Source organism: Lepus europaeus, chromosome 9, assembly GCF_033115175.1.
Source record: "Lepus europaeus isolate LE1 chromosome 9, mLepTim1.pri, whole genome shotgun sequence".
Classification (NCBI taxonomy): domain Eukaryota; kingdom Metazoa; phylum Chordata; class Mammalia; order Lagomorpha; family Leporidae; genus Lepus; species Lepus europaeus.
The window spans coordinates 26,009,532-26,018,943 of NC_084835.1; the positions used below are offsets into that span (position 1 = coordinate 26,009,532).

Below are 9,412 nucleotides of genomic sequence, written 5' to 3' on the forward strand. Positions count from 1 at the left end.
TTCTCCCGCAGCCATAAGGCCAGAGGGTCAGGCGTGGGCGTGGAGGGGGCGTGTGAAGACCCCATACAGCACAGCAGCTGCAGGGTGGGAGACACCCCAGAGATGGGCGACAGAGCAGCCCTGGGCGGGGGAGGGGGCTGGCCACCTTGGCAAAGAGGGGCTCTGGCCGGGGCTACAGTCCTGTGTCACCAGTCGGGGCTCACCTTGTCCAGGCCACGACCTGGGGACTGAGGCCTCCAGGAGTGCCCAGGGATGGTCTCTAATGGCCGCTGACGTCAGCCGGGACGCACCCTGAGGAGAGGAGTCCCAGTCAGAGGCAGGTGGCTTCTCGGCTGCTATGGGACCTGCTTGGGCTTGTCCAGTCTGAGAGCCAAGGAGAGGCTCTGTGTGAGTGTGTGGTCCCCAGACAGCCAGGAGACAGCTCCCAGCCTGATGGAGGAGGCAAGGCCAGGGCCCGGTGCAGATTCAGGGCTGTGGGGTGGCCTAGCTTCTCCCCCGACCTGGTCTACAACATCCAGCTGGGCGCCATCCTAGGAGGCCTCTGAGCAGGGCTGGGAGGGCTGTGTCCTTGGGGGGCACCCAGACCAAGCAGGAGGAACACAGTCCAAGAGCAGGACCCAGGCAGCCCCTCAGCAGGCTGCCCAGAGGTGAACAGAGACAGCTGGCTCTCCAGGGGCCCCCTGGCTTCTGTGAGGCCTTGGGCGCCTTAGCCACATCCACGCTGGATGTAGAGCAGCCCAGGGCAGGCAGGGCACCAAGCAGTGGTTACGGCAGGTCCCAGCACCGGAGCGAGGCCGACCGATGTTCACCAGGCACAGCTCGGCCTGAAACCAGCAGTGTCCGCCCCGCCCCCAGGCTCAGCGGGGACACCCCGGGGAAACGCCGTCTTCTGGGGTCTCCTTGTCATACTTCCTTCAAGTGGCCACGCCACAGGGCCCTGGGTGCTCCTTGCTGTACTGCCTACACCACTGCTGCGGGCACCTGGTTCACGTGTCAGAGGACGAGTCGAGGGCCCTGTCACCCGGCACCCCGCCTGACAGCACGGGAGCTTTCCCGGGGGCCTGCCCAGCCGGCACAGGAAATGAATGTGCCAGTGAGTAAGCGACGCAGCTAAGACGTGGGCGAGGAGATCCCAGGCCTGGGGACAGAACCAGGGACCCAGGGGGCAAAGGGAGGGGGGAGGGGAGTGACAGATAGAACGGAGGGTGGAGATGGAGGGCAGCCGGGCGTCAGGGCCTCTGTCCGGGATGGCCTGGAACGGGTAGAGCCCCTGGCGCCAAAGCAGAGCAGGAGCCCAGTGGGGGAGCCTAGGACCCCTGGGTGGAGACCCACCGGCCGTGAGAGACAGAGGCCCAGCCCAAGGTTATTGAGGGAGGACTCAGGCTCCGGCACCCGGCGGGGACGCTACCACGCACAGTACTGAGATGGAATCTCTAGAGAGGGCGGCCCTGAGGGTCAGAGAGACCGCTGGGCTGACTGCAGGCAGGGGAGCTGTGTGCCGGGGTTGGCCAACTTCGTGCACCCCTGAGCCCCAGTCCTCAGCCGGGGGAGCCAGCTAAGGTGGCGGCTGCTCTCCCACCCCGTCCTGTGCTTGGGCACGCTGGCACTGCCAGGCGCACACCCGGCCGCCGAGGGCCCAGCCCCCAGCCCAGCCCCCGCGGGCTTCCCCAGGCAAGGATGAGGGCAGCAAGAGGGAACAAAGGCCCAGTCTCTGCCCGCACGGGCCCCCACCCCTTTGCCTGCCCCTGGCACAGAAGGACCAGTGCCCGAGGGAGCCCAGGGCAAGAGCAGTGCCCGCCGCTTTGCCAGGGCCGCTGCGAGAACCCTGCTCCCCCGCGGGCCTGCTGCCTGGACAGCAGTTCCTCTGTTCTCGGGTGGCACAGGTGAGGGCTGCCGGCCACACAGGCTTGAATCCCGGGCCCGTGGTGGCAGAACCAGAGCTGGGGCGGGGACACAGGTCCTCGAGCTTCGTGGGCAGCCCAGTATGGAAAGGGGCCAAGCGGCCTTCACCCCTGTGGCTCTGGGGCCCACCTTCCCCTGGGTCTGGCCCAGTGCTAACCCTGCATCTGCTTGAGGGACAGAGCCAGGTAGAAGCAGAAACAGGGAAACCGAGTCAGCATCCAGGAACTCACCCGGTGCAGGTAGTGAGGGGACGGCAGCCTTGTGGAGGCGCCATTCCCCACCCACAGGTGACACATGGCTGCCTATGGGAGCCTGTCCAGAGGCCCAGAACCCCAGCCCAGGAGGGGCAGCCGGGGGCTGCCTTCCTCCCATCTGTGGGGCACCTTGGTCTACGTGGGTGCTGGGCAGCCCCTGGAAAAGGCCCAGGCCCCCTCCTCACCTTCCCAGAAACCATGACTCACTTTAAAGAAAAAATAATATTTATTTGCAATATAAACAAACTCCCGTTGCTGGCTCGGGAGTTATATATGTCTGTGTGTGTGTATGTGTGTGTGTACGTAGGGTCACAAATCTTCCTTCATACGGTCAGAAAGCGAAACTTGCCACCCTCGGGCACGCCCTCGCTCACACAAATCTGATGCATCGTTCTGAGTTTGTCGTGTTAAAAATCAGAGAGAGAGAGAGAGAGAAAGAGAGAGAGAGAGAGAGAGAGAGAAAGAGAACCATGTACAGCGCGGGAGCTTTTTGTCAATTTCTCGACTGTGGCAAGATTTGAACCCGCTGCCCGAGAGCATCCCTGAAGAGCACCCCCGTGAGGTAAGACGTGGTAGGGGTGCAGTTTCCGTGGCCTGGCTCCCGCGCCGAGTGCTGGCTCCAGCAGGGACCCCAGCTCCCATGCAGTCCTGATGCTGGGCGGAACCGAGGTTGAAAAAGGAACAAAACTGGAGGGGAGTAACGGAATCCGTGGCTTTGTTCTGTGGGGACTGGGGTGGGACGGACAGAGCCTACGCCCCTGCCACTCATCCACCCGTGCCCTGCCTGCCTCTGCCCTGGGACTGAAATGGGTGCAGGTTTCCTGGTGGCAGAAGGCATGGGACAAGCAAAGGGCAGGGCAGGCGTCCTTGGGGTGAGAGGCGGGGCTGCCCTCCCCCACACCCAGCGAGAGAGGAAGAGACAGGAGGGGTCGTGTGTACAAGAGGGCCCCGGCTCGGAGCTCCCGGGAGCTGAGCCCAGAGGGCTAATGCTACGGCTTGGCAGTCCCCTGGGGTGCCACTCCGCCAGGACAGCAGCAGGGCCCCCCACCTTCTGCCTCAGGCAGGGACCTCCAGAGGGGCACTGGGAGCACAGAGTACGCCGAGACCCCCGGTGCAGGCCACCAACCACAACCCGCAGGGTCTGCCGACGAAACGGAGGCTTCACACATGTGCAAAATGCATTTGGTCAAGATCCACGCAGGGTTTGCCTTTCCCATTGGAAAACGGAAGTGAAACACACCGATAATGCTTTTTTGAAGTGGGGAGAACGAAACTGAGAACGCTTCTCTCTCTCTCGCAGGACCAGGAAAGGGATCAAATACTGGTTGATAACAATCCACTGCTGCGTGCAGCCTGAAAATAATACTTCCCATTAAAAAAAAAAGAGAAATCAAGAAGAGCTCGCACATTCTCTGTGCTCCAGGGAGCTCGGATTCACGTGCCCCAAGTGTGGAGTAAACTCAGAGCCGCGATGCGTCTTTAAAAACCAGCCCCAGCGGCCAGGCCGGCAGCACAAAGGTGCTCTGGGCCCAAGAGGCCCCGGCGTCGCCCAGGCCATGTCTGAGCTCTGCAGGCCCCTGACAAGTCCCGAGAGGCAGGCCTCCGCCTGGGACCCAGGCATGGGTGGCGTCTATGTGTTCCTCAGGCCAGGGCCAGCAGGCTTGGGCCCTCCCACTTGGCCCCGGCGCGGGCTGGGAGGGGCACTGAGCCGTGCACACCCGCGCACGCAGTCTCACGTGGACTCGAGCGTGTTGAGCGGGAACAGGTTGTGGTTGGTGGGCGTGGAGAAGTAGAGCTGCTCGCTGGGCGCGTGGTTGTCGCACGGGCTGCTTAGCCCCAGCGTCCGCTCAAAGTCCAGCAGCTGCCCCATGAAGTTGAAGTTGGGCGAGATGTTGGACTTTTTCCTCTTGACGAAGTCATAGGCGTCATTGAGCGACAGGTTCATCTTCTGCATCAGGTAGGCCACGGTGACCGTTACCGAGCGGCTAATGCCCGCCAGGCAGTGCACCAGGACACCACACTTCTTGGAGCGGGCCTCGTCTGAAATACACGGGCACGGGTCAGGGAGCAGCCTTCCTGACGGGAGGGGGGGGGGGACCGGAGGGCAGCAAGGCCACCGGCTGGTGCTGCCTACCGAGGGACCTGGCCAGCCTGGCGCTAATGGGGCAGCCAATGGGAGCTGCGGAGGGGACTCTGTCATGCGTTAGTTCCCAGTCACTGGACGGCCCTGTGCCTCAGCGTCCTCGTCTATAAAGTGGGCCCATCACTGGCACCACGCGCGGGAGGCCCTGAGCTAAGAGGCTCTGACAAGCACGAGCTACGGCCACCATGTGACCTCTCCTGCTGCCGCCATGACAGCTGCCGAGGGCGCCCTGCACCCTCCTGGGTCTGTGCCACAGCCAGAGCCCCATTTTATCTACGTGGAAGCAGACACAGAGACAGCGTGCTGAGCCTGGGCCACCCGGAGGCTCCTCCTGACCCAGCACCTGCTGGGCGTGGGCTAGGATCTGCCCTCGTGGTGCAGCCCCCGGGGGTGCTCCCGCAGCCTCCCAGGAGGCAGGCTCCCAGGAGGCTGCTCCGGAAGGAAGTGGGTGGCCCTGCCCAGCCCAGATGGTCCCCTAACCCTGAGCTCCAGCTTGGAAGACCCAGGGATTCACATGATAGCCACGCCCGACATGTCACAGGTGGGGTTTGCCACGTGGGCTCCTGACACTTGGCAGGGACCCCCCCCCCCCCAGGCCCGCATGCCAGCACATTTCCCACCACGGCTTTATCTGCCGGTGTCCCGGTGCTGCCCTCACACCCCTCAGCCCGGCACGGAGGAGGTGAGCGGCCGCTGCCCCTCTGGGCCCCACTGGATTCTGAACCCACTGGGAGCCTGGCACACAGCGGGTGCTTGGTCAGTGCTTGGCCACACGGTAACACACAGGTTCCCCAATTCTTCACCTCTCCACCCACTGGGGTTGCTCAGGATCAGACTTAACCCCGACTCGGGGACTAGCTGAGGCCGGGGAGGCAGGAGCAGGGCAGGAGACAGCTGTGTGGTCTGACCTTGGGGTGTGGGGTGACACACAAGGGTGCGGGGAAGGCAAGGGGCCCCAAACCCACTCCCAGGTGATCCACAGCACAACAATTTCTGCTATTCTCTTTTGCCCTCTCAGGTGTGGCTGGTGCTAGACCCTGTTCCCCTGGCCCAGGGCCTGCTCAGGGCCTCTACCTGTCACTAGTCAAATGGGAAAAAACATACCCCGCACCACTCCGCATCCAGATGTGGGGGCCCTCAGGAGGGATAAAGGTACCCGCAAGCCAGGCTCAGCCCTGGGGAATTCGGCACTCCCCCTCGGCTCCCCTGCTGAGGCAGCACCCACAGCCCCCTTGGCCGTGACCCCCGGGCAGGGCTGGGAAGCTCCAGGCAGCCCTTCCCCCAGACCTCAGCTTCCTTCCTTCCTCCCAGCCAGGCACCTAGTTTTGGTTCCCAGTAAGCGGATGGGGGGGGGGCTCCCCACTTCCTGTTATTAACGCCAGCCCAGCCCAGCTGACACCAAACGCCCTCCGCTGGACACAGCTGCCACTGGGACATGACAGCCCAGCCCCCCCAAGCCTGCCGCAGAACGCAGACCCAGAAACACTGGGTCCCCAGGCATACAGAGTCCACCTCATCCCTTCCCCAGGGCAGGGCGAGGCCTGGGGCCGGGGAGAGGCCCTGCCGCCCGGCAGCCCCCAGCAGGCCAAGGACACAGGACTGGGACTGAGGGGCATCCAGGGGCCAGGGGCCGGGCTCAGGAGGAGGGCTTTCCCAGCCTCCCTGCTTCTCTGTACACCCCCACATTCCAAGCAAGCATCACAGGCTGCCGAGAACATCTGGGGCTCCCTGGCTCCAGGGCTACCTTGCAGCCCTCTCAGGTACACAGCCAAGCCCGAAGAGGCACCATGACAACCTGGTCCTGGAGAGACACGTGTGCCGGGGTGCGATCCAGCATGAGCGAGACCGTGGGAGGCCTGCGAGCGGGGGTGTTTCAGTTTGATATGCCCAGACCAGCAGCGGAGCCGGAACGCCAATTGGAGAGCAGGCAGCCCAAGAGGTGCCCACAGCACAGTGGCTGGGGGAACGCGGGGGGAGCCTGGGACCCAGGGGACTCTCAGGCCCCGACAGGTAGAGGCCTGAAGGAGGACTCAATGACTCATGGCAGGTCCGGGTACACCCACGGGCACACGCTGGCACACGCAAGGCACACACAAGTCCTGACAGGCCCAGAGGTGCACAGTTGGGCGCGGGCGACACTCTGAGTCCCCACACACACACCTTGCTGCGCCCGCCCACCCAGCCAGCCTCCCGCTCGGCGGCAACACCTACCGATGAAGCTGATGGCCTCAGGGAAGAACTGGGAGAGGTTCTGGCTCCAGTGGTCGGAGATGGGGATCTGCTTGTAGGTGAACTCCCCGCCGTGCTCGAAGGCGTTGGGCAGGTTGGGCGTGACGTTGAGGATGTACTTGATGCCGTACTTGCCGAGCACGTCCAGGTTGGTGGAGTCCTTGGCGCAGCCGAGGTAGAGGTAGGGCAAGATCTGGACGGGGAAGGCTGGCTGGCTGGACGGCACGGGGCTGCCGTCCGACTCGGTGGCACTGCTGGGCAGCTCCCGGTCCGACTCGCCATCCGAGCAGTCAGAGCTGATGCGCAGGCCCCCCAGACCCAGCACGGAGGTGGGCGGCGAGCCGCTCGGCGAGGACGAGCTGTCCACGTGGGTCTCGCAGTGCTCCGAGTACTCAGTCTGGAACTTGTTGAAACCACCTGTGGCCGGGCGAGACGGGCCCAGGTGAGAGGCTGCCGAGTGTCCAGATGGGCTCCCCACGTGGAGCACGGCGACACCGGCAGTCCACGTGGGCCATGCCCAGCCTGCTGCCCGTGTGCCCGCTCCTGGGTTCTCTCCACCTAAACCATGCCCACTCCACAGATGAGGAAGCCGAGGTTCCAGGACGTGAAGTAACATGCCTACACCCGGAACCCTTAACCCTGACGCTCAGGGCCCCTGGCCACAGGGCACTGGAGGACATGGCCCTGCCCACCGCTCTCCTGCAGCTCCCTGCACACCCGGGCTTGGTAACAGCTCTGCGGTGAAGCAAAGCAGACAACCCCATCTATGGACGGCATCTGTGGGTGTGCAATCCCTACCCACAGCGGAGGCCACAGGGGCCAGAGCTGCACAGAGGTTAGGAGGCAGACAGGCCTGGGAGTCTAGTGGGGGATGTCCACCCCCCCCCCCACAGTGAAGGTACTGGCTGCGGCAGGTTCCCCAAAAGAGTCCCAGCTCCACGTCTCAGGAACCCCCATGAGGACGCAAGGCCCCCTCAAACCTAGGACCCGTGGGAGGGGAGGCCTCTGGAGCCACAGAGAGAGGGCACAGATGAAGGGGTGCCTGCAGGGCCCGAGGGTGCTGCACCCCCCCTCCCCACCCGCCCCGCTGCCAGTGAGAGGCCATTTTGGAATGTTAATTGGAAACACCAGCCGCAGCCACTCGCCCCCCCCCCCCAGCACTGCCTCCCCTTTCTGCAAGCCCTGGGAAGGCAAGCTGGGGACCTAGGAGCCCCCAGAGGCCAGGCCAATGGACACTGCCTACGCCCTGCCCCAAGCGCCTCCAAGAGGCGGCAATCCCCAGGGTGCTGGGAGCCATGCCAGGATCCCAGAGACCCCCAACCTAAACAGACCCAGGCACACAGGCAGGACGCCGCTGTGAAGGGTGGCCTCCCTGACCCCGGCCCAACAGGGACACACTCTGCAGGCTGGACTCGGGCCCTGCAGCTTTCCAGGTTCCAGGAGGCGGCCTCTCCCTTGGCCCGGGGGCGCCGCTGTCGCCCATCCGCGGGGGAAACAAGGACACCTGGCGGGGAAAAGTTGTTCCACCCACTCGAATCGTGACGGGAAACGGGCCCCGTGGGCCCCAGCCCACTCCGTGGGGGACGGGCTCGCCGAAGGGCGGCTGCGGGCCAGGGGCGACGTGGCGCCGGCCGGGGCGGGGTGGGGGGAGGAGATGGCCCGCAGCGGGGGCGTCGTGGAGCCCCGGTCCCGCGTGGGGGTCTCGGGGCGGCCCTCACCTTGGAGGTAGTAGGCCTGGCAGCCGTCGTCGCGCAGCTTCTGCAGGAGCAGGCCGAGCACCGAGGCGGGGGCGCCGGGCTCCGGCTGCCACTCGGCCGTGGCTTCGTCGTAGAGCAGCACGGTGGCCGCCTTGCAGCGCGTGGCGAAGCGCTCCTTGTCGGCGTGGTTGGGGATGATGGAGCGGATGGGCAGGTTGCCCTTGCGCAGGCGGCGCAGCATGAGGCCCGGGATGGCCAGGTTGATGGCCGTCTCGATGTGCGACGACTCGAAGAGCTCGTGCGGCCGGCAGTCGAGCAGCAGCAGGGACGCGCCGCCGCGCGCCTCCAGCTCCTCCTGCAGCCACTCGGCGCTCTTGCAGGGCATGGCTCCCGCTCCCGTCGCCGGGCCCGCCCCGGTGCCCGCGCCGGCCCCAGACCCCGCGCCGGGCTCCGACCCCGCCCGGGTACCCCCAGCCGCCGCCGCCGCCGCCCCCGAAGCCGACATGTGCGACCGCGCTGGGGGGCCGCGGACCTGGTTTTTCATGGGCAGCGCGGGCGGCCCGGGGCCGGGGCCGGGCACCTGGCCCTGAGACGGCGCCCCGGCCGCGCGGGCCCCAGCCGCGTCTCCGGGCGCCCGCCTCCCGCCGCCCTGCGCGCCCGCCGCCCCGGCCTCCGGCCTCTGTCCCGCCCGGCCGGCCCTCCGCGCGCGCCGCGGCCTGACAGCCCCAATTAAACCGCGGCTCCGGCGGCCGCGCGCCGAGGCGTCCTCCGGGGGGCGGGGCCGCGGGCCGGCGCCCGGGCTTAAAGGCGCCGCGCTCCGCCGCCCCTCCCCACAGGGCGCGTGCGGCCCGGGGCTCCCGGGCGCCCGCCCGCCGCCGCCTCGCCCGGCCTGGGGGCGCGGGCCCCTTCTGTCTGCACTCCCGGGTCGTCTGTGCCCACGGCAGGTCTCCTACCTTTGGCACCCCCACCCCACACTCACACCAGCCTCTCCCCGAGAATGGGGCGGGGGGCGGCCACGCTGAGGTAACCTCTCCCCTCCCGCCCAGCACTCTCCATTCAGGCAGGTGCGTTCAACACTTGGAAGCCGAGCGCTTGCGGCGTGCCGGGCACTGTGCTAAGGCGGTCACCATGCCAGGCGACCTCATCGTCCCCTACACGGCCGCAGGCGCTGTTCCCTGAGGAACATC

At 66.1% G+C, this 9,412-nt stretch overlaps 1 protein-coding gene across 1 annotated transcript; it reads right to left on the reverse strand.

Annotated features, from left to right (window-relative positions):
* Positions 1–2,392: 2,392 nt before the first annotated feature.
* Positions 2,393–8,769, reverse strand: DUSP7 (dual specificity phosphatase 7). The gene is made up of 3 exons (XM_062201013.1): positions 8,247–8,769; positions 6,511–6,945; positions 2,393–4,196 (listed from the first exon to the last, which is right to left on the reverse strand). The coding sequence occupies exons 1-3, from the start codon at positions 8,767–8,769 to the stop codon at positions 3,889–3,891; spliced, it is 1,266 nt and encodes a 421-aa protein (XP_062056997.1). The 3' UTR covers positions 2,393–3,888.
* Between the last annotated feature and the right edge of the window lie 643 nt (positions 8,770–9,412).